This window comes from Hippocampus bargibanti, linkage group LG04 (genome assembly GCF_051943395.1).
Source record: "Hippocampus bargibanti isolate YZ-2025 linkage group LG04, ASM5194339v1, whole genome shotgun sequence".
NCBI classification, from domain to species: Eukaryota; Metazoa; Chordata; class Actinopteri; order Syngnathiformes; family Syngnathidae; genus Hippocampus; species Hippocampus bargibanti.
The window spans coordinates 23,524,252-23,548,834 of NC_142737.1; the positions used below are offsets into that span (position 1 = coordinate 23,524,252).

The 24,583-nt window shown below is 43.6% G+C and overlaps 1 protein-coding gene across 13 annotated transcripts in view; it reads left to right on the forward strand.

Annotated features, from left to right (window-relative positions):
- fbrsl1 (fibrosin like 1) overlaps window positions 1-24,583 on the forward strand; it is a 476,317-nt gene that overhangs the window by 278,458 nt on the left and 173,276 nt on the right. For all 13 annotated transcript variants that reach the window (XM_088994765.1, XM_088994768.1, XM_088994778.1 and 10 more), the window contains one exon: window positions 4,643-4,672. In XM_088994765.1, the coding sequence (XP_088850891.1) occupies window positions 4,643-4,672 (30 nt within the window). The remainder of the gene's footprint in view (window positions 1-4,642; window positions 4,673-24,583) is intronic.

Sequence of the window (24,583 nt, forward strand, 5' to 3'; positions counted from 1 at the left end):
CTGCCCAAGAACAGGCCCTGAACACCAGAGCCATAGAGGCAAGGATATACCACACCAGACAAGACCCAAGGTGTAGGTTGTGCAAAGAGGCACCTGAGACAATCCAACACGTAACTGCAGGGTGTAAGATGCTGGCAGGGAAAGCCTACATGGAGCGCCATAACCAGGTGGCTGGCATAGTCTACCGAAACATCTGTGCGGAGTATGGACTGGAAACCCCAAGGTCAAAATGGGAAACACCTCCCAAGGTGGTGGAGAATGACCGAGCAAAAATCCTGTGGGACTTCCAGATACAGACTGACAAGATGGTAATGGCCAACCAACCAGATATCGTGGTCATAGATAAAGGGGGAAGGAAAGCCGTTGTCGTGGATGTAGCGGTCCCGAGTGATGGGAACATCAGAAAGAAGGAACATGAGAAAATCGAGAAATACCAAGGGCTCAGAGAGGAGCTGGAGAGAGCCTGGAAGGTAAAGGTGACAGTCGTGCCTGTGGTGGTCGGAGCACTTGGGGCAGTGACCCCCAAACTCGACGAGTGGTTGCAACAGATCCCGGGAACAACATCGGATATCTCGGTCCAGAAAAGCGCAGTGCTGGGAACAGCACGGATACTGCGCAGAACCCTCAAGCTTCCTGGCCTCTGGTAGAGGACCCGAGCTGAAATGGGGACAGACACCACCCATGGTGGGTGAGACGAGGATTTTTTTTTTTTTTATATATATATATATATATAGTTTTTTTTCTTCATTCTGTTCCCTTAATGCTGGCATTCTTGCCCTTTTGTCTTGTTTTTTTTTTTTTTTTTTACAAGGACGTTGGTCGCTCTCTCCCCTTTCTCTGCCCCACAACGTCTATTGTGTTAACAGCCTTCCATTTCCGTGCAGTTGCTGAGCCACTGGCTGTGCATCTACGATTTTGCCTTTCATTTCATGCTTCTGGAAATGGATGTTTTACTGCCTTCATTAAAGCGTGCAGCAGTCAGCCCCGTGTTTTCCCTCTGAAGTTTAGCTCCATGAACCTCACCATTAGAGGACATTATGGCCACAGATTTCAGGACACAGAGGAACACTGTATAATTTGATTAGTGTTATTAATCAAATGGAATTCCTCTTAGCATCTCCCTGCTGTCTCGGGACCTCGCCCCCTCCTTTCACTTTACAATTGCTCCTTTGTCTTCCTTTATTTCTGCATGCATACACATCTCTGCCATTCATGGTACACCCCACACGGATTGAAAGTGACAATTACCTTGGCTCGCCCCTTTTAAAAACAATGATTTACCACTTGTTTTCACCTTCCTCTTTTTGAGCCCCACCTGTCTCTAAGCCCTGCACATCCCGCTGCTAGCCGGGGACATAAATCAATTGAGATGAAAGTTCCTTAATTGTACTCGCTGGGAAGGATTTGAGCACAATTGCACTATGAATTTTTTAAAGGATTTTTTTACTAGCTTCCCAATGGGACTTGGGCAGTGAAGGAAGGTGAGGCCACAAGGATTTATAGGCCAAGATTCTTCATTACTGGAGTAATTTTCCTGCAAATGATTGTGTGTGGGACCGATGCTCCATTTGAGCTCATTTAATCCTTCGCTATGTCTGTGATTCCTAGTAATTGATTGTTCACATTATATTCAAGGGTCAGGACACAGTTCGATTTCATTACAATGGCTAGTTTTACGTCTGTAAGCTCTCAGTCATACAGGAGTGGTCCATCAATGAAAAGTTTTCTTCAGCCGTCATCTGTACTTCTTTGAAGGTGTCGGACGTTTCGCTTCTTATGCAAGAAACTTCGTCAGCTAACGAAAGTCTTACTGGTAGTTTAGGCCCTATATATATATATATCCCTACTGTCCAGACATGGTGGTGCCTATTCTATCATAGCAGAGTCCGGCACCGCCATGTCTGGACAGTAGCGGTATATATAGGGCAGACATGGGCAAACTACGGCCCGCGGGCCGCATACGGCCCGTTAGGCTTTTTAATCCGGCCCGCCGAACCTGCCCAAATTATAGTAAAAACAGTGTCTGAAACTCATGACAAAAAAAATTAGCGAACAGGGCAGGTAACTGAAAAGTTGCCTGCACCATTTTTCACAACTTGAAGCACAATGAGACAACTAATCACATTAAAAAACATTGTCACAAAGTATAAAGTTGTTTTTTTTAATCAAGAATGTACCTACTACAAATGCTAATGTGCATGGCTAGATTTTGCTGCAGTAGTCGATTGTCATTGTGGTGCACAATGCAACGTTTGCATTGCTTCCTACGAGCCACTAAGCCCCTTTCATAAGTCTCACGTACACTTTACAGTCACGGTCTAATGTAAATTTACGTTTTGTAGCGTCACATATGTTGTTTGCTTCTTTTGAATCTTTCTTCTGGGCTGAGGTTCTGTGCATCTATTTTGGAAATCTTGGAACTTTATAACGCTTGCGAAAGTCCGGAAGAAAGAAGCAGGCTTCTGATTGGCTGCCGTGCCGAGTATGCAAATTTCAACTGCAGGTAGCCTATATCTGTGTGCTCGGCGACGGTACACGTGTATTGTTTGCGCGTGAAGGCGAGGGCGTCAGTGAGGAGTTTGTTGAGCGGTCAGGACAAACCATCTATGATTTGGCGGAATTTAACACAAGTAGGTATTATTGAGCTTGAATATTTCATTGTGGAATAATATGATTTGAATTTGAAAGTGATTCAATTTTTCAATAAATGTTGATTTCTTTAACTTTGCCCCTTCAATGAAAACTTATTAAAAACAGACGCAATCTTGATGAATCACAGTGCGTATGTTATTTTAATCTATTTCCATTTCCTCCTCCAAGTATCTGCGAAATAGTATGTAAAGGCCATATTCCTTGAGACAAATTTATTAACTGATCTGGGATATTTTTGACATTTGAAAGACAGTTAATAAATTGGGTTCTTACTGTGCTATGAGGTTTGTACACACTACATTTAAAGGACAACCGGCACCATTTTTTTGTGTTTCCCACTGACATCAGAAAAACGTTTTATAGCATCTAAAATACCCAAAACAGGCAGACTGATATTTTTAGTTAAATGATAAACACCAATAAAAATGACTTCAAAATGAATCCGGAAATGGCCAGTTTCCCCACCCCCTTGTTCGTGACGTCACGCCAAGACGTCTTGCCTTGCTCGAGAATCAAAACAATGGCTTCAGATTCGGAGAAGATGTTTTCTTGTTACTCATCCAGTTATGAATATGATTCAAATAGTTCTGAAGAGGAAAGCATAAATGTTTGCAATTGATTCAAGGAGTCCTCCCATATCAATTCGAGCCGTCAATGACAGCAATCTAGCACCCAGAAAATGCAGAAGATTGCGCCCAAGCTCCGTTGGAAATGGGCTGATTTGTCAGCTATGAATTTGTGTCAGCAAATATCAAATAGTTTTCTTGGTGCAACACACAACGATTCACCATCGCGTTATTTATGTGTTTTCCTTCTAATTTCGCCATCAACACGGATCAACACGAAGTTTTCAGACCAAACAAAGTACCGCAAAATGCATTGTATGTCGCTTTCTCGGTCAGGGGCGGTCCAAACGTGACGTCACATGGGGATCGTCATCAACTAGAAAACAAGACTTCATGAATATTCAGCGCAAGTCTTAAAACGTAAACTATAGCTATATGCTGTGGAATCTTTGTAAAATACGCTCAGTCGAAGTCATTTGAAGTGATTTTATAAATTATGGACATCAAATGCTCCTGGCCCGGCCCCTCTGTCAAATTTTAGAACCCAATGCGGCCCGCGAGTCAAAAAGTTTTCCCACCCCTGATATAGGGCCTAAACTACCAGTAAGACTTTAGTTTCCTGACGAAGTTTCTTGGATAAGAAGCGAAACGTCCGACACCTTCAAAGAAGTACAGATGACGGCTGAAGAAACCTTTTCATCAATGGCTAGTTTTATTGGGGCTGTTATGACAGTACCCCATTTTCTGTGAAAAAAATATATAAATGTCATCAGTGGTTGCCTTTCCAGCAGCTCTTGTATTTTGTTTTTCTACTTATTTACAGTAAAGTCTCGTTATATCGATATCGGATATATCGATAGTCCCGGTTATATCGATACTATTTCGATGCACGCACGGAGAAAATTACATGCAAACAGGGTCGGATATATCGATAGTCCCGGTTATATCGATATTTTTTGGGCCTCCCTTGAATATCGATATAACGAGACTTTACTGTATTTCCTTTCCTCTTCATTTCATAACTTTGCTGCTGTGAAATGTACATTTCTCCACTGTGAGACTAATGAAGGTTAATCAATCAGTAAATATGTTTTTTCTGCTGTTTCAATCAAAACTATTTCCACTGCAATTCTTGGACCAGAATTTGGCATGAAGTAACCATGGGAGTTTACATTCAAAAGAATGGATCTAATTTGAAACCATGATTCTATTGACGTCTATTGTACTTGGTGCTGTATGTGCGCAACTGCACATGTGCTGATTTGACGGTTTGGTCAAACTGTCATTTTCTTTTATCAGCAAAGATTTCCATGTGTATTTTCCATTTTTTTGTTCTTTTTTTTTCACCACTCGTCTTTCCTCTGTCCTCATATTTACCTTCTGTTCAATCCAAAATGGCTGATATTGTGTTTCCATCTCTTTAGGTGACGCCAGCAGCAGTGACCCGCCTCAAGGTTAGTGCGTCCACAGTGCCAAGTTTCATTTTGAATCTTGCCTTGCCTCCACTCAATTTTACAGCTCAGTAGTTTGAGAAGCTGTGTGGATAAATCCGCTGCAAGAAAGAGAAAGATAGTGAGCCAGGAGGTGAGTGAGAGAAAAAACGGCTGACCTCTCACGAGTTAAAATGGGTCTCATTCCTGGCATCAAAACAACCCTGGACAATTAGTCAATTTGCACCATCTCAAACTTGGGACTCACTTAAAGGCAAGGAAAATATAGTGGGCACAAAGGCTTTGCTAAGTGCTGCAGTTATAGGACATGAGGGGGTGGAGAATGATGCTCATCTCAAATGAAATATTTCCATAATGACTTTGGAGCCAGTCAGCAACATGAACTGAAAGAAAAACGTCATTCAGAGTGGGGAGGAAATTTCATATGGGTAAAATAGTGAACATCAAAAGTATGTCAGAGCGGTGCAAGACATGTATCATAACTGTAAGACAGTTGTGAGGTGTGCTGTCGGTGTGACGGAGGAATTCAAGGTAGAGGTGGGACTCCACCAGGGGTCAGCTCTGAGCCCCTTCTTATTTGCTATGGTGATTGACAGGCTGACAGACGATGTTAAACAAGAATCTCCTTAGACAATAATGTTTGCCGATGACATTGTGATCTGTAGCGAGAACAGGGAGCAGGAGGCGGAGAAACTAGACATGTGGAGATATGCCCTGGAAAGGAGAGGAATGAAGATCAGTCGCAGCACGACGGAATATATGTGTGTGAATGAGAGGGATCCAAATGCAAGAGTGATTCTACAGGGGGAAGAGATAAAGAAGGTGGAGGATTTTAAGTACTTGGGATCAACCGTCCCGAGACTGTGGAAAAGAGGTGAAGAAGCGTGTCCAGGCAGGCTGGAGCGGCTGGAGAAAAATGTCAGGTGTGATGTGTGATAGAAGGGTTTCAGCTAGGATGAAAGGAAAAGAGTATAAAACGGTGGTGAGACCAGCCATGATGTTTGGACTGACGACAGTGCCACTAAAGAAAAGACAGGAAGCAGAGCTGGAGGTAGCAGAGCTGAAGTTGTTGAAGTTTTCTTTGGGAGTGACCAGGTTGGATAGGATCAGGAACGAGTACATTAGAGGGACAACTCACATTAGAGGCTTTGCAGAGAAAGTCAGAGAGGCCAGACTGAGATGGTTTGGACATGTCCAGAGGAGAGAGAGTGACGATATCGGCAGAAGGATGCTGTACCTTGAACTGCCAGTCAGGAGACCGAGAGGAAGACCGTAGAGGAGGTTTATGGATGTGGTCAAAGAGGGCATGAAGGTAGCTGGTGTGAGAGAAGAGGATGCACAAAACCGGGTTAGATGGAGGACATTGATTCGCTGTGCCGACCCCTGAAGGGAAAAGCCGAAAGGAAAAGAAGAAAATAGTGAACATTTATTGACCAAAATACAGTAAAGTCTCGTTATATCGATACGCAAGGGAATCCGAAAAAATATCGATATAACCGGGACTATCGATATATCCGATCCTGTGTGGGGGGGGGGGGGGCGTAAATGCGGCATCTTTGTTATGGCATGTAATTTCATCATTGGGTTCATGGATTGCATATCTAACATGTTTTTTGTACAGTAGTGAAGTGAAAAATAAAGTTGTGCATAAAATAAAAACGTCTTTACACTTTTTAATGACTGTTTCCTTTCAAAAATGCAACCAACCAATGCTAAATCGTCAAGTTCTATTCACACGAAGCCACGAACGCCAGCATGTACAATCATATGAAAAACAGTGATTGTTGCAAACAATAAAGATATCTGGATGCAACACAATTAAATACTGTACATGGATGAAAAACCAAAACTGCAACGTTTACATAACTTACGTGACGTTCGAGAGTGGCTGAATAGAATGCCGGCGCGCAGCTGTGACGTTACAACAGCTTTTTGACTGACTCAAGAAACACAAAAAGTGATGTTGGTTGCCCTTTAATGCACAGTATGGAATGTACAGTCATTTTCAAAATCATGACGCTTCAGCAGACAAAACAACAAACATTGTTGCAAAAAACGCTTGCATTCATGTAACAGTACATGTACATAACACTGCAATTAGTATGTATGTAAGCTATTTAAAAAAGTCATCAATCTTCTTCTGCTTCCCATTTTTATATTTTAATATGAACACTTCCATCTTGTTTAACGTTTCTAAAAAACCGGATGCATTTTCTACGGATTCAAAGAAAGATCGCGTGTCCGCAACCCCTTGCAACGCTTTTGTCGAAGTTGCAAAAGGTGTGCATTCAGTCGCTTCTTCTTCATCGTCATCATCATCATCACGGGAATCTACTGTGGCATACTTGGCTTTGACCTCCGCTGCGATATCCGCATCTGATGAGCTTGGGAATGTCGCAATGTCTTTGTCGACTGCGACATACGATGCAATGTCGGCGACTTTTAGCTTTTCAGCCAACACTGCAAGAGGAATGTTGTCGTCATCCTCTTCGTTAGCTGCAGATGTTTCCTCACTGCACCCTGGATTTTCAAATTTGCAGTGACGGAAGCAGTTGATGGTGTTTTCGGACACCGTGCTCCAACCTTTGGAAATTGCTCTGATGGCATCCAAAACAGTCCATTGTTGAAGACACACGAGCAGCCGTCTGATACACACGAGCTGCCGTCTGAAAATGGCGTCTGCTCAGGAGAGCTGCTCACGTAACAAGACACGTGACCAAGTTGACCAATGGCGCGACGGATATATCGATGTAAACAACAAAAATGGCCGGCGGGAGATGAAAAGGAGCACCGTAATAACCGGATTATCGTAACAACCGGGTATCGTACTAAACGGTACTAATTATACATAAAAAGACTAGAAATGTGCAAGGGAAATGAAAATAATATCGTAATAAGCGGTAATATCGTTATAACCGATATCGATATAACGAGACTTTACTGTATTCCAAACATCACGTACCGTGTCAGTTACGTGAAATGTTAAATGTGATCCCAATTCTTCTCATCCAAATCACCTCGCAACTGTCGTTTTGTTCTATTTCAGTCCAAGCTAGGTTTCAACTCGTGGCGCGGCATGCTACGGCATTCTTGAAAAACAACTGCGCAAGGAATGGAGATAACATTAATAATTTGTTCCTTGTATAACTGTTTGTTCCTTGGTACCTTTCAGTGAATTTCAGTGAAAGGAAAGTTGCTCTGCACACTCTATATTTTGTAATACAGTAAAGTCTCGTTATATCGATATCGGATATATCGATAGTCCCGGTTATATCGATACTATTTCTATGCACGCACGGAGAAAATTACATGCAAACAGGGTCGGATATATCGATAGTCCCGGTTATATCGATATTTTTTTGGACTCCCTTGAATATCGATATAACGAGACTTTACTGTATTAACTTTTGTTTTACACTTTGTTAATTGTAAAATGTTACTTGTTACTTTTATTTGTATCCCATTCTCTCTGGCTCATTTGTCAAATTGAATGCATAGAAAATAAATGTTACATATTTTTGGGGCGGGGATTAACATTTGTCATCACAAAAAAATAATAAAAACAGCACACAAAAATGTATGTCGGAATATTTTTCTTCCTTTCATAACTTTGCTCCTGTGAAATGTAAAATTCTCTACCACAAGACTAAGGTAAATCCAATCCAATATCCACATAACTTAAATGTGGTCCCAACAGTTTCAGGGAGTGAAACACAAAATCAGTGACCTTCCCTCAAAGGGTGTTTGATAGGCTTGAGGTCAGGGCATGCCAGTAACTTTTTTGGCTGAACCAATTTTAACCAAAATGTTCATACAAAGTTGGAAGCATTTGATTTTTATACATTTTCCAAAGATGAAGAGTGATTAATGAACTAAGAACAATTCCCAAGAAAGGGATCAATCTATTGCTGCCAAACCGTAGAGAAGTAGAGAAAAACCTCCCCAAAACAAAACTTTTCCAGTTTTCTTGTCTGTAATATTGTGTTCTGTATTAATCAATTAGTTTTCTGCCAAATGTCTATAGCCAAAATTCAAGCACCACATGCTCGAGAACTAAAATTAATCATGATGAGGTTTGTGGTGGGTAGAAAATCAGGAAATAGAATGAGAGAAAGGTTTGTCTTTGGCCCTCGAAAGAGACTCAGTGTGACCAATCGAGGTGAAGTGGATGAATGAGGCCATTCAACGGGCGTAATGAAAGAGCGCCTGCTGAGCTCTTAATGAGGGTGGACCCATCTGCACCACATAGGCGTGCACAAACCAGTGACCTTGAAAATTACCCAGGAAGCACTTCGGGATAGTCACCCCAGCAACAGGCTGGGGTTTGCATGGTAACCAGGCCCTTCAATCAGTGCATGGCAGTTTCTTTAACAGGGCACCGCTTTTTGTGAATTGAAATAATTTAATGTGAAATCCAGCTCGACACCTCATGTTTTTTTTCAAGGAAAGGGGTGCGGGTGCAAATGTTTTTTTTTCTCCTCATGACTTCCTTGAAGTTATGGTTGAGTCAGCTACCTGTCCACATACAGTTCTGTGCCAAGATGTGTTTGCCGAGATGACAAACTAGCATTGATAGCTTTTGACTTATCTATGCATTTTCCTATTCACTGTATCCTCACAAAAGTCGAAAGGGTGAGCGTGGAGCTTATCACAGCGGTCTTCGGGCAGTAGGCGGGGGACACCCTGAACCTTTTGCAAGCCAATGAGACCCAGCACACAGAGTCAAACAACCATTCACCGTCATGCTCACAACAAATGCATGTGTTCCATTAACCCGGCATGGATGTTTTGGAATTCCGTAGTGCCCACAGAAAACCCACCCAGGAATGGGATACCTCTGCACTGTGAGATTGATGCACTGACCACTGTACCACATGGCCGTCCACTTGATATTTAACATACGTACTTCATAACTGACAGAAGAGACAGGAACATAGGGTGACCTACAAGAGTGGAGGCAGAAGCACACAGGTAGACTACATTTTGTGTCAACGGCGCCATCTAAAGGAAATCAGTGACTGCAAAGTAGTGGTTGGTGAGAGTGGAGCCAGACAGCATAGGTTGGTGGTGTGTAGGATGACGCTGGCAGTGAGGAAGATGAAGAACCAAAGGCTGAAGTGAGGACAAAATGGTGGAAGTTGAAAAAGGAAGAGTGTTGCATGACATTTAGGAAGGAGGTAAGACAAGCACTGGGTGGGCAAGAGGTCCTTCCAGATGACTGGCAAACTACAGCGAACATAATCAGACACAGATCGGAAAGTACTTGGTGTATCGAGTGGGAGAAAGGTAGATAAGGAGAGTTGGTGGTGGAATGGGGAGGTGCAGGAGTGTATACAGAGAAAGAGGTTAGCAAAGAAGACGTGGACACTAAGAGGACGGACGAGAGTAGACAGCAGTACAAGGAGATGCAGCGCACGATTAAAGTAAAGGTGGCAAAGGCCAAAGAAGAGGCCTATGATTACTTGTATGCTTGGCTAGACAGCAAGGAAGGTGAGACTGACCTTTACAGGCTGGCGAGACAGAGAGACAAAGACGGTAAGGACCTGCAGCAGGTTCGGGTGATTAAGGATAGAGATGGCAATGTATTAACAGGTGCCAGTAGTGTGATGGCAAGATGGAAAGAGTACTTTGAAGAATTGATGAATGAGGAAAATGAGAAGGAACAAAGAGTAGAAGACGTGATTGTTGTGGATCAAGACGTAGACGAAAGGCACTCAGGCCTGATGATTTACCAATCGAGGTATGGAAGTGTCTTGGAGAGGTGGCGGTGGTGTTCCTGACTGGGTTATTCAAAAAGATCTTAGATGGTGAACAGATGCCTGAAGAATGGAGACGAAGTGTACTTGTGCCCAGTTTTAAGAACAAAGGAGATGTGCAGAGTTGTAATAATAATACATTTTATTTCAAGTGCCTTTCAAAACACCCAAGGACACTTTACAATAAAAACAATAAAACAAAGCACATAACAATAAAACCATAAGTAAAATGATACATAATAAAATAGCAGATAGAACTATACATTGAAAGCAATTTTAAACAAGTGGGTTTTGAGGTGAGCCTTGAAAATAGGGAGGGAGTCAATATTACGGATGTTGGGTGGAAGAGAATTCCAGAGTTTGGGAGCAGAGCGGCTGAAAGCTCTGCATCCCATCGTGGTGAGACGGACAGAGGGCACATAGAGGTGAAGGGAGGATGAGGATCTGAGGGACCGAGAGGGAACAGAGATTTGAAGCAGGTCAGAAAGATAGGGAGGGGCAAGGTTATTGATGGCTTTGAATGTAAACAGAAGTATTTTGAATTCGATACGATGTTTAACAGGTAGCCAGTGGAGTTGCTGGAGGACAGGGGTGATGTAGTGAAAGGAGGGGGTTCTCGTGATGATCCGGGCTGAAGAATTTTGGACGAGTTGGAGTTTATGGAGAAATTTCTGATTGATACCGAAGAGTAGTGCGTTGCAATAATCGATGCGGGAGGTGACGAGACTGTGGATAAGGATAGCAGTGGTGTGAGGGGTGAGCGAGGGAAGGAGACGGTTAATATTACGGAGGTGGAAATAAGCAGACCGAGTTATGTTATTTATATGGGACTGAAAAGATAGTGAGCTATCGAGGATGACACCCAGGCTCTTGACCTGAGGGGAGGGGGACACGGTTGAACTGTCAATGGTGAGAGAGAAACTGTTAGTTTTGTGGAGGGTGGATTTGGTACCGACAAGGAGAAGTTCGGTTTTGTCACTGTTAAGCTTGAGAAAGTTATGGGAAAGCCAGGATTTAATTTCTGAGAGGCAAAGTGAGAGGGATAAAGGTGGAAGAGAGGCGTCGGGTTTGCTGGAGAGGTAGAGTTGGGTGTCATCCGCGAAGCAGTGAAAGTGAGTGTCAAACTTACATTGACTCACTCACCAACACCATCACAGACTACATTAACTTTTGTGAACAAAACACCGTACCCACCAGGACTGTGCGGTGTTTTGCCAACAACAAACCATGGATTAATCCCGACATAAAAGTCCTCCTGAAGGAGAAGAAAAGGGCTTTTGTATCGGGCAACAGAGAGGAACTGAAGGCCGTGCAGATCCAACTGAGGAGGAAGATCAGAGAGGGGAAGAAGGCCTACAGGATGAAAATGGAGGAGCAGCTGCAAGCCAGCAATGTCGCTGGTGTCTGGAAGGGCCTGAAAAACATCTCAGGCCACAAAAGCCCAGTGACATTGAACGAAAAAGACAAGGACTGGGCAGATGAACTCAACCGCTTTTTCAATCGGTTTGACAAGACGCCAGCCGCCCCCGGCCCACCGTCAACTTCACCTGTAGCTGCACCTGCACCAACTCTCACTGTGGCCTTACCCTCCCTGCCCCCTCTCACGACCAGCTTTCCACAACCAACATCTGCCCTCCCAACCGTTGCCACACCCTCAGCCGCCACTCTGCCTCCTGGTTCCTGCCTGTCTGTCACAACTGCGCAGGTGATGAACCAACTGAGGAGGATGAAGGTGAGGAAGGCAGCAGGTCCGGATGACATCAGTTCCCGACTCCTCAAGACCTGCTCCGACCAGCTGTGTGACATTGTCCAGCACTTGTTCAACCTGAGCCTGAAGCTGGGCAGAGTTCCACAGCTGTGGAAAACGTCATGCCTGGTCCCAGTGCCCAAGATTGCCAACCCCAAAGAGCTCAACAGCTACAGACCGGTGGCGCTGACGTCTCACCTGATGAAGACGCTGGAGAGACTCGTCCTCACCCACCTGCGACCGCTGGCAAGCTCATCGCTGGACCCGCTGCAGTTTGCCTACCAGCCCAGCATCGGTGTGGAGGATGCCATCATCTACCTCCTCCATACGGCGTTGCTGCACCTGGAGAATGCTGGGAGCACGGTGAGGATCACATTCTTCGATTTCTCCAGTGCCTTCAACACCATCCAGCCCAGTCTACTGGGGGACAAGCTGCAGCATGCCGGAGTCGACCATCACCTCACATCCTGGATTACAGACTACCTCACAAACAGGCCACAGTACGTGAGGGTAAAGAACTGTGAGTCGGACAGGCTTCTCTGCAGCACCGGAGCGCCGCAGGGAACAGTCCTGGCTCCATTCCTCTTCACCCTCTACACCTCGGACTTCAACTACAACACCCCAACCTGCCACCTTCAGAAGTTCTCTGACGACTCAGCTATTGTCGGCCTCATTACAGAGGGAGACGATAGGGAGTACAGGGGACTGACAAAGGACTTTGTGGACTGGTGCCAGCAGAATCACCTCCAGATCAACACTGGCAAAACCAAGGAGCTGGTGGTGGATTTCTGCAGGAAACAATCGTCACCTGCACCATTGAACATCCAGGGTTCGGACATTGAGAGGGTGACCTCCTACAAGTACCTGGGTGTTACTCTCAACAATAAACTGGACTGGACAACAAACACGGATGCCCTAATCAAAAAGGGACAGAGTCGCCTCTTCCTCCTCAGGAAACTGAGGTCTTTTGGAGTTCAGGGGTCACTCCTAAAGACTTTCTATGACTCTGTGGTGGCATCAGCCATCCACTATGGCATTGTCTGCTGGTCAGGCAGCATCACCACCCGGGACAGAAAAAGACTGGAGCGCTTTGTCAAGCGGGCCAGTTCTGTCGTGGGCTGCTCGCTGGACTCTCTTGAGGAGGTGGGCAACAGACGGACGCTAGCTAAACTAAAAGCTATGACGGACAGCCCCTCCCACCCCCTCCTGCCCATCCTGACAGCTCTGGGTAGCTCCTTTAGCCAGAGACTATTACACCCGCGCTGCAAGAAGGAGAGGTACCGCCGCTCGTTCCTACCGACTGCTGTCAGGCTTCACAATTCCCAATGATCACATGTGAAAAAAAAAAAAAAAAAAAAAAAAAAAAAAAAAAAAAAAAAAACTGGACACTTGTAAATATGGGTTGTTGCAATATATCTTAATGCATCTCTTGATTCTGCACTATGTACAGTCTTGTTTATAGAACGGTTTTTGCACATCTACATTTGCACAGTATACAGTTGACATTTTTATTTTGTTATGCTTGAATATCTTGTTTTCTATCCTTTCACTCCCACCCCAACCCCATCCCTCTTCAATTGCTGCTGTGGACTGCAAATTTCCCCATTGCGGGACGAATAAAGGTATTCTGATTCTGATTCTGATTCTGATTCTGAACTTACGGAAAATATTGCCAAGAGGAAGTAGGTAGATAATAAAGAGAAGTGGCCTCAGGACAGACCCTTGAGGCACACCAGAGGACACAGGAGAGGACCGTGAGGTGAACGAGTTGATTTGGATGAATTGTGAGCGATCAGAGAGATAGGAATGAAACCAGCAGAGTGGGGTATGTTTGATGCCTCGGGTGGAAAGTCTGTCGAGCAGGATAGGGTGGGAAATGATGTCAAAGGCTGAGGTCAGGTCAAGAAGGATGAGGATGGAGAGTGAACCGGCATCGGCTGCCATAAAAAGATCATTCGTGATTTTTATGAGAGCCGATTCAGTACTGTGACGGGGGCGGAAACCAGACTGGAATTGTTCATACAGGTTATTGTGAGTGAGGTGCGAGTGAAGCTGGGACACAACTGTCTTTTCAAGAATTTTGGCGATGAATGGGAGGTGGGAAATTGGACGTAAGTTATTGAAATCGTTTAGGTCTGAGCCGGGTTTTTCCAGGATTGGAGTGACAGCTGCGGTTTTGAGTGGGATAGGAACAATTCCAGTTGATAATGAGGAGTGAATAATGGTAGAAATAAATGGGACAAGAAGGGTAGGCAGGACTTTATAAGGATAGTAGGGAGGGGGTCGAGTTGACAGGAGGAGTTCTTGGATTTGGTGATAATGCCTGAGATTATAGAGGAATGGGGGAGTTCAAAGGCAGAAAGTCGTTGGGAAGGAGTAGAAAGGCTGGGAGAGGTGGGGGGGACAGAGGACCCGAGGTGCTGATGGATTTTGTTGATCTTTTCACTAAAAAACATAAGCAAAGTGTTGCATGTTTCAGAGGAATAGAAGTGTGAGAGGAGAGAGATAGGAGGTTGTGTGATTTTGTGATAGAGGGGAAAAGAGGGCCCGTGAGTTTCCAGGATTAGAGTCAATGAGTCCAGAGTAATATTGCGATTTTGCACGAGTGATAGAGTCCTTGTAATGGGTAAGGTGAGTTGCGTACATGTCCTTGTGAGTAGTGAGCCCAGTCTTCCTGTAAAGTCTTTCAAGTTGGCGATATTTTGCCTTGATGGAGCGGAGATGGGCGGTGAACCAGGGTGCAGACCGGGTGAATTGGACCGACCGGGACTTGACAGGAACCAGGGCGTTGAGGGTGTTCGTGAGGTCCGCGTTGTACCGGGAAACAAGTTCATCAGGAGATGAGTTGCAGTCCGGAGTCAGGGTGGCGATCATCTCAGCGAGGGTGGCAACATTGATGTCCTTGATGTTGCGATACGAGATGACATGGGGGGGTTTGGGGAGAGAGAGGGTGATGGAAACAGTAAAAGAAACCAGGAAATGGTCTGTTATGGGGAGTTCATTAGCTGTGCAATTCTTGGGGATAAGGCCAGACATGCAAATGAGGTCCAGGGTGTGGCCTTTTATGTGGGTGGGAAAGTCCGAGAATTGATGGAGACCAAAGCTGTCGAGTGAGGAGGTGAAGTCTTTAGTGAGGGGAAGAGTGGAATTGTCCATGTGGATGTTGAAGTCCCCGAGAATAATTACATTTGGTGACAGGGTGGAGAGGTGTGTGAGGACATCAGAGAATTCTTTTAGAAAGTCACAATGTGGTTTTGGTGCACGGTATACAGTGGCTATGATGGTGGGTGAGGGTCCAGAAATTTTACAAGCAAGGCATTCAAACGGTTTCCTGGAGTGAAACTTGAAGAATTTTCCAGTTCTTGCGGTAAATTATCGGGAGACCACCTCCGCGGCCTGAGAGGCGGGGCTTAGAAATGTAAAACATGAAAGAGACAGACAGACGACAGAGAGAGTGAGAAAATGGATCGAAAACTGTGAAATTTGGACAAAGCCTGGTGGAGTCGCGCCATTGAGCTCGGAGAAGTCTCCCGCCATTTGCCAAGTCTCATTTATACAAAAAAAAGTCAAGCTTACGGTCAATTAGAATGTCTTGGATAAGACACCCCTTTCCCGTAAGCGAGCGGACGTTGAGGAGGCCGAAGTTGACGCTGGTGGCGTCTCCACGACGAGGCGCATTAGCCGACCTAGCCAGGCCGGCTAACATACGGTGATCGACCGAGCGGCTGCTCCTTCTGCGCGGCTGGCGGACGGATGACCACAGGGAGGTGATATCCTTGGAGCCATCGAGGTGAAAGCCTCGATGTGATCCGCGGTGGATATACCTCCGGGAAGGGCGACGAGCGATTTCCGGGAACCGGAGAATCGCCGGTGGCACGCTCGTCCATCGGGAGCGGAACTTCAGCAGCTCCGCCGCCGAGTACTGTAGCCGTCCAACAGGTCGATGGAGAAGCGACATGATATTCGCCAGCAACACCGAGAGAGAGGCAGCGGCCAGGTTAGCCCTCGACAGCGGGAACAGGTGGGTGGAGATGATAACGCGGCTTCGTCTGTGATCCGGATAAGCGACCGGGATCGAGAGATGGATCGATAGCCAACGTTCGTAGGTGATTGTCTGGTATTTCCAGAGGCTCGTGAACCATAAAAAAGCTAAAAAGAGGTTAAAAAGGCTAAAAGAAGGTAAAAATATTTCGCGGGAGAGCAGCGGCAGCCAAAGCGCGCCAGCGTCCGCTCGTCCCGGAAGCGTACTAATTACTCTCAAGATTCTAAAAGGAGAGGAGTAGCAGTACCGTACATTGCAGGAGTTTCTGAAAAATTACAAAGAGTCCTTTGGCAAAATAAAATTCCTACTTATTTCAAACCGATAAACACGTTAAGGCAAAAATTAGTGCATCCAAAGATAGGCTACCAAATGAAAAACAAAGTAATGTAGTTTATTCCATACATTGTAAGAATGAAAATTGTAAAGAGCAGTACATTGGGGAGACTCAACAAATTCTCAAAAAAAGACTTTATCAACATCGCAGGGATAATACTAGTGGGCCTCAATCGGCAGTACATTTGCACCTAAAAGCTACTAACCACTCATTTGACGACAATGAGGTTAAAATCTTAGCGAAAGAACATAGATGGTTTGAAAGGGGGGTAAAAGAGGCGATTCTTATAAAACAACAAAATCCTTCATTAAACCGGTCTGGTGGTGTGAGGTTCAATTTGGATCGTTCATACAATGGCCTGCTCAGGCAAAACAGGTTAGGCAACTTTCGCAATGCTGATGAGGGTCGTTATGCTGATGAGGTGATACCGGGGGGAGTGGGTGTAATAGGCCAATCGTTAGTCAGGAATGTAGGAACAATCAGTGGGGCCACAGGGGGGGGTCCCGCGCCTCCCCCAACCTGAGAGTAGGGACCTATCATAGCTGTGTCCGGCGCCACCAGGTCTGGACATTAGGGATATATAAATGGGGCCGATACGACCAGTCAGACTTTAGTTCGCTGACGAAGCCTCTTGGATAGGAGGCGAAACGTCCGAAACCTTCACTTTTGTACAGATGACGGCTGAAGAAACCTTCTCATCGATGGACCACTCCTGTACGACTGAGAGCTTACACAGACGTATTGCTGCCAACTTTGGGAGAGACATCCTTCTGCTGGTACGTAACTTAGAAAAGGCCACCTTTAAATTAGCTGATTTAAAGAACCACCTCAGATTCAATCTTAGATGTAGACAGAGCCGGTTAATTCCTAAATGCTTGAAGCAAGCACCCCTGGAACCCGGATACTTAGCCGATAAAATGCAACAAAATTATACCAGGAAAATTCTAAATTTGCGAATTAGGAGACTTAACATAGAGATAAAAAACAAACAGTCAGAAATAGAAACTTATTATCAGCGATTACAAACTAATCTTACCCACAAAATCTATCAGGAAGTGTGCGAATTTACTAAATCCGGTTATATGAGGCACCACAGCAAAACCAAAGAGAGACAAAAGGGTAAATTTCAAAAATTACTTTTACTGAAACAATCTCAGCTACTGGTAAACACGCGTAAAATTAGGTATGAACAGGTTGCAAGGGAGAATTGGATCAAAAATTTGTCAGACAGAGATCTCTCAGAGACAGAAAAGGCGGTACTTACCAAAGGTTTAAATTTCTCAGTGACTCCTAAAACTATACCTACAATAGATTATATCACAGCTACTGAATCGGCTATTAAAAATAACAAACTTTCGTATGCAGAGGCAGATGATCTACGCATTAAAATATCAGCTCTTCTCAGTAGTGCCAAACTTCCTCCGTCCAACATAACATTAGAAGAGAGAAAGGCGTTAACTACTCTACAAAAAGACAAAAATATTACTATTTTGCCAGCAGACAAGGGCAGATGCACAGTGCTGCTCAACACATTGGATTATGAAGACAAAATAAATAGATTAATCAGTGATTCTAACACGTATGAGCAACTAAAAAGGGACCCTTCCAATAGATACAAGAAAGAAATGATTGACTGTCTCCAAAAGCTAGAGAAAGGAAAACATATAGATAAACAGATGTATTTTAGATTATACCCGGGAGAGGCCACGCCATGTATCTATGGCCTGCCAAAAATACATAAAGAAGGGTTCCCCCTCCGACCCATTGTTTGTAGCATTGACTCCTCTACATACAATGTAGCCAAATATTTAAAAACTATTTTAGCTCCGTTGGTTGGTAACACAGAATACCACGTAGAGAACACCACAGGGTTTGTAGAGAGGATCAAAGACCTCATATTGGAACCTGAGGAAACTTTGGCATCATACGATGTGACTTCTCTCTTTACATCTGTCCCAACCCCAGCAGCAGTCTCAGTGGTGAGGACGAGGCTGCTGGCGGATGTTTCTCTGCATGAAAGAACCAAACTGGAACCGGATCACATCTGCCAATTATTAGAAATCTGCCTTAATACTACGTATTTTCAATTTCGGGAAAAATTTTATAAACAAATCCATGGTTGTGCTATGGGCTCACCAGTTTCACCCATAGTGGCTAATCTTTACATGGAAGAGATGGAGAAACAGGCCCTCACATCCTTCCCAGGGACAAAACCTAGACACTGGTTTAGATATGTGGACGATACTTTTGTCATAATTAAGAAACAAGAAATTCAATCCTTCACAGATCATCTCAACTCTGTAGACTTCAACATTAAATTTACTCGTGAGGACATTCAAGAGAACCAACTAGCCTTCTTGGATTGTAAAGTAATTATAAAAGAGGACAGAGCGCTAAAAACAGAAGTCTTTAGGAAGGCTACGCACACTGACCAATACTTACTTTTTGACTCTAACCACCCTTTACAACATAAACTAGGAGTTATCAGAACCCTCCAGCATAGGGCTAAACTAATACCAACTAGCACTGAAGGTAGAGAAAAGGAGTCAAAACATATCAGGAGAGCACTCACTAACTGTGGGTACCCTCAGTGGTCATTCAACAAATGTCAGAAAAAAAGAATAGCGAACGAAACCAATAATTCTCAAGATTCTAAAAGGAGAGGAGTAGCAGTACCGTACATTGCAGGAGTTTCTGAAAAATTACAAAGAGTCCTTTGGCAACATAAAATTCCTACTTATTTCAAACCGATAAACACGTTAAGGCAAAAATTAGTGCATCCAAAAGATAGGCTACCAAATGAAAAACAAAGTAATGTAGTTTATTCCATACATTGTAAGAATGAAAATTGTAAAGAGCAGTACATTGGGGAGACTCAACAAATTCTCAAAAAAAGACTTTATCAACATCGCAGGGATAATACTAGTGGGCCTCAATCGGCAGTACATTTGCACCTAAAAGCTACTAACCACTCATTTGACGACAATGAGGTTAAAATCTTAGCGAAAGAACATAGATGGTTTGAAAGGGGGGTAAAAGAGGCGATTCTTATAAAACAACAAAATCCTTCATTAAACCGGTCTGGTGGTGTGAGGTTCAATTTGGATCGTTCATACAATAGCCTGCTCAGGCAAAACAGGTTAGGCAACTTTCGCAATGCTGATGAGGGTCGTTATGCTGATGAGGTGATACCGGGGGGAGTGGGTGTAATAGGCCAATCGTTAGTCAGGAATGTAGGAACAATCAGTGGGGCCACAGGGGGGGGTCCCGCGCCTCCCCCAACCTGAGAGTAGGGACCTATCATAGCTGTGTCCGGCGCCACCAGGTCTGGACATTAGGGATATATAAATGGGGCCGATACGACCAGTCAGACTTTAGTTCGCTGACGAAGCCTCTTGGATAGGAGGCGAAACGTCCGAAACCTTCACTTTTGTACAGATGACGGCTGAAGAAACCTTCTCATCGATACTAATTACAGAGGAATAAAGTTGATGAGCCATACAATGAAACTCTGGGAAAGAGTAGTTGAAGCAAGACTGAGAGCAGAAGTGAACATTTGTGAGCAGCAGTATGGCCTTATGCCAAAAAAGAGTACGACAGATGCAGTGTTTGCTTTAAGAATGCTGATAGAGAAGTACAGATAAGGTCAGAAGGAATTGCATTGTGTCTTTGTAGATCTGGAGAAAGCGTATGACAGGGTGCCCAGAGAAGAGCTGTGGCATTGCATGAGGAAGTCTGGAGCGACGGAAAAGTATGCCAGAGCGGTGCAAGACATGTATCATGACTGTAAGACAGTTGTGAGGTGTGCTGTCGGGATGACTGAGGAATTCAAGGTGGAGGTGGGACTCCACCAGGGGTCTGCTCTGAGCCCCTTCTTGTTTGCTATGGTGATGGACAGGCTGACAGACGATGTTAGACAAGAATCTCCTCGGGTCCGCTACACCAGAGGCCAGGAAGCTTGAGGGTTCTGCACAGTATCTGTGCTGTTCCCAGCACTGCGATTTTCTGGACCGAGATATCCAATGTTGTTCCCAGGATTTGTTGCAACCACTCGTCGAGTTTGGGGGTCACTGCCCCGAGTGCTCCGACCACCGCAGGCACGACTGTCGCCTTTACCTCCCAGGCTCTCTCCAGCACCTCTCTGAGCCCTTGGTATTTCTCGATTTTCTCACGCCGTTGTCGTGGATGTAGCAGTCCCGAGTGATGGAAACATCTGAAAGAAGGAACATGAGAAAATCAAGAAATACCAAGGGCTCAGAAAGGAGCTGATATATATATATATATATATATATATATATATATATATATATATATATATATATATATATATATATATATATATATATATATATATATATATATATATATATATATATATATATAGTAAAGTCTCGTTATATCGATATTCAAGGGAGTCCGAAAAAATATCGATATAACTGAGACTATCGATATATACCCGACCCTGTTTGCATGTAATTTTCTCCGTGCCTGCATAGAAATAGCATCGATATAACCGGGACTATCGATATATCCGATATCGATATAACGAGACTTTACTGTGTATATATATATATATATATATATTAAAGTCTCATATCGATATCGTTTATATTTATAATACTGCTTATTGTGACACTATTTTCATTTCCTGTGCACATTTCTAGTCTTTTTATGTATAATTAGTTCCGTTTAGTACGATTCGTGGTCATTACGATAATCCGGTTACTACGGTGCTCTTTTTCATCTCCCACCGGCCATTTCGCTATGTTTATATCGATACAAAAGATAGTTAAGATAAATCGATATTTGCTTAGGAGTTTCTACACAGTACCACCATTATCGAAATCTGTATCGGCCTCGCCGTTGGTCGACTTGGTCACGTGACTTGGTCACGTGACTTTGCTTTGTGACAAGCTCCCGTGTCTTGCAGTGGAGCAGACACCATTTTGCTACCGTCTTCAACCATAACAAAACGAAAGAATTGTGACCTCGGAAGGAAATACAAGTCAATCGTGGCTGTTGAGGAGAATCCAACACGAAATTAAAGCCAAGTATGCCCCAGAAGAGTCCCACAATGACGAGGATGACGAGGATGAAGAACCAACAAAGACACAAGCGTTGTAAGCGTTGCAGTTTCCCTGTTGCATGCAGTGTTATGTACATGTGTGACGGGTGTCACAACAGTGACTGTCTTCATCTCCACGATGCTGCCGTATTAATGAGACCAGACGCGTGGATGTGTCTTTTTATCTATTTTATTTCTGCAACACAGTATGGCAGAAGGGATGGGTGAAGTCGCATGGGTTTCGTCTTGTGATTAACATAAATCTCTTCCAGATTGTTCTCAATATGCAAAACATTGTAGATAACAAAACAGAATGAACAACGTGTGATCGTATAGTGGTTATTTACAGAAAAAGAGAATACAACTCAAGTTCTATGTGATTTACATGATGTCCCTGAACGCATCATACACGGGGACTCTGCAGAACACGCGGTGCGCTTGCAAGGGCGCACAGTTCAACCCGCCACGAACATTTACGGGCAAATGAAACACGACACAAGAAACTAAATATTGTACAATAAAAACGAAATGAAACAATTATTACCTGCAACAAAGTATGGCAGAAGGGATGGGTGAAGTCGCATGGGTTTCGTCTTGTGATTAACTGCGCAATAGAATAGCACTATGAAGCACATGTGCTTCAAAGTTCCACTCGACAAAACGTGAAGTAAATAATGACACAAAAAGTAATCTGGATTCAAAATGAATAAGGGAACTAATTAGATAACACTAGACAGTATAAAAGGGGAAACAAAATAAGATATTGTCATGAAAATGCCTGTTAATCGAGACCAACAGAAAATTGCGACAGATTGTTCTGGAAACTATGGGCGGGACATGGTGCCACACTGTGCGCCGTTGCGTCACTTCCTTCATAATTTAATAATCTAAGTGCACAACTCCGTTACACATGTACACTGTACTGTGCTGTATATGAATGCAATAGTTTTTTGCAACAATGTGTATTGTTTTGTTTGCTGAAGCGTGATGATTTTGAAAATTACTGTACATGCCATACTGTATTAAAGATCCCCCAGTCACGTAACCGGCTTCCGTGTTTCTGTCTCTGTCACAATTTAAAAAAAAATCATAGCAGAGCTCACGTCTTTCATTACTGAAACATACTGTAATGCCCCTCAGCATGGGAAATGGTGTGCACAGTCGCTGCTATAGCGGGTCGGTCTTTTTAATAACAAAACGTAGCAGTTATCACAAACAGGAGCTGCTGTTACGCCACAGCTCAGCCATTCTATTCAGACACTCTCGAACCCCGTTGTCACGTGACCAGCTTCCGTGTTTATTCTGTTGACGCGAGCACAATAAAAAAACGGCGTAGCATAAATTATATACATTACTGTTGTTCGACACCAATTTAAATCATGGGGAAACGTAAGAATTGTGATATCCGAACAACATACAAGGCAATGTGTAGGACAATCCAACAAGCAAATCCTCGCGAAAGAGTTTGACGTGCAGCAGAATACTACTTCATCAACGTAAGTCATGTAAACATTGTAGTCTTTGTTTTCCATCCATGTATTTAATTGTGTTGCATTCTGATATCTTTATCGCTTGCAACAATCACTGTTTTTCACATTTTTGTACATGCTGGCGTTCGTGGTTTCGTGTGAATAGAACGTGAGGATTTTGCATTGTTGAATTTTTGAAAGGAAATAGTCATTAAAAAAGTGTAAAGACGTTTTTATTTGATGCACAAGTTTATTTTTCACTTCACTACTGTACAAAAAGCATGCTAGATACGCAATCCATTTACGTATTGCCCCCCCCCCCCCTTTTTCATGCCGTTCGGCGCAGGACGGATATATCGATCGTACGGTTATATCGACATTTTTTCTGACTCCCGAGAATATCGATACAATGAGACTTTACTGTATATATATATATATATATATATATATATATATATATATATATATATATATATATATGTGTGTGTGTGCGTGTGTGCGTGTGTGTGTGTGTGCGTGTGTGCGTGTGTGTGTGTGTGTGCGTGTGTGTGTGTGTGTGTGTGTGTGTGTGTGTGTGTGTGTGTGTGTGTGTGTGTGTGTGTGTGTGTGTTTTTCCCCGCTTTTCTCATGTTGCTTCTTTATGATGATCACTCGGGACCGTTACATCTACGACAACGGCTTTCCTCTGCCCTTTAATTATGATCATGAAGATCATATCTGTTTTGTTGGCCATCACCATCTTGTTAGTCTGTATCTGAAAGTCCCACAGGATCTTCACTCAGTCATTCTCTACCACCTTTGGAGGTGTTTCCTATTATGACCTTAGGGTTTCCAGTCCTTACTCCGAACAGATGTTTTGGTAGACTATGCTTTTGGTTTTCCATGAGACAAAAAGCCCTTGCTTGTTGAAACTGATACAATAATCTGTTGTGTTTTAACGGCCAACAACATGAGAGAATGCTTCCAGTGTTTACCCAGTGTTTCTTTCAGCAGACAACCAACCCAGACAGATAAAATAACTTTTTTCAATAGTTTACGAACAGATAAATGTTGTTTTGCTGTTCATGTTGTAGATGCATACACGTCGTATGAATTGGTTAATTAGGTCTAATGTATCTATTTGATATTTGTCTCTCGTCTCACTTGAACAGGACTGAATAATACAGGTAAGACTGTATAAATATGATGACATCATTTGGGTCTTGACTTGACTTTCGGTATCCTATGACAAGACTAGACCAAGTCAATATCATTTGGGAGTTGCTTTAAACTTGAAAGTTATTATTTGAGTCTACACAAGACTTGCCCGTGTTTGACTGGATCCGATCTTTATTAATTAGGCCCAGAGTCACACAGACATGTTCAGGAGCCTGTGAAATAGATCTGCTGTCTGAGTTAGCCGATGTGAGAAATTCCTCATTCTTGGCGCACTTAACATTGGGCTTACAAGGATGCTCAAGCATCAGGCCAATTGCATTGAATGTATGTTATTTGGCTTAAT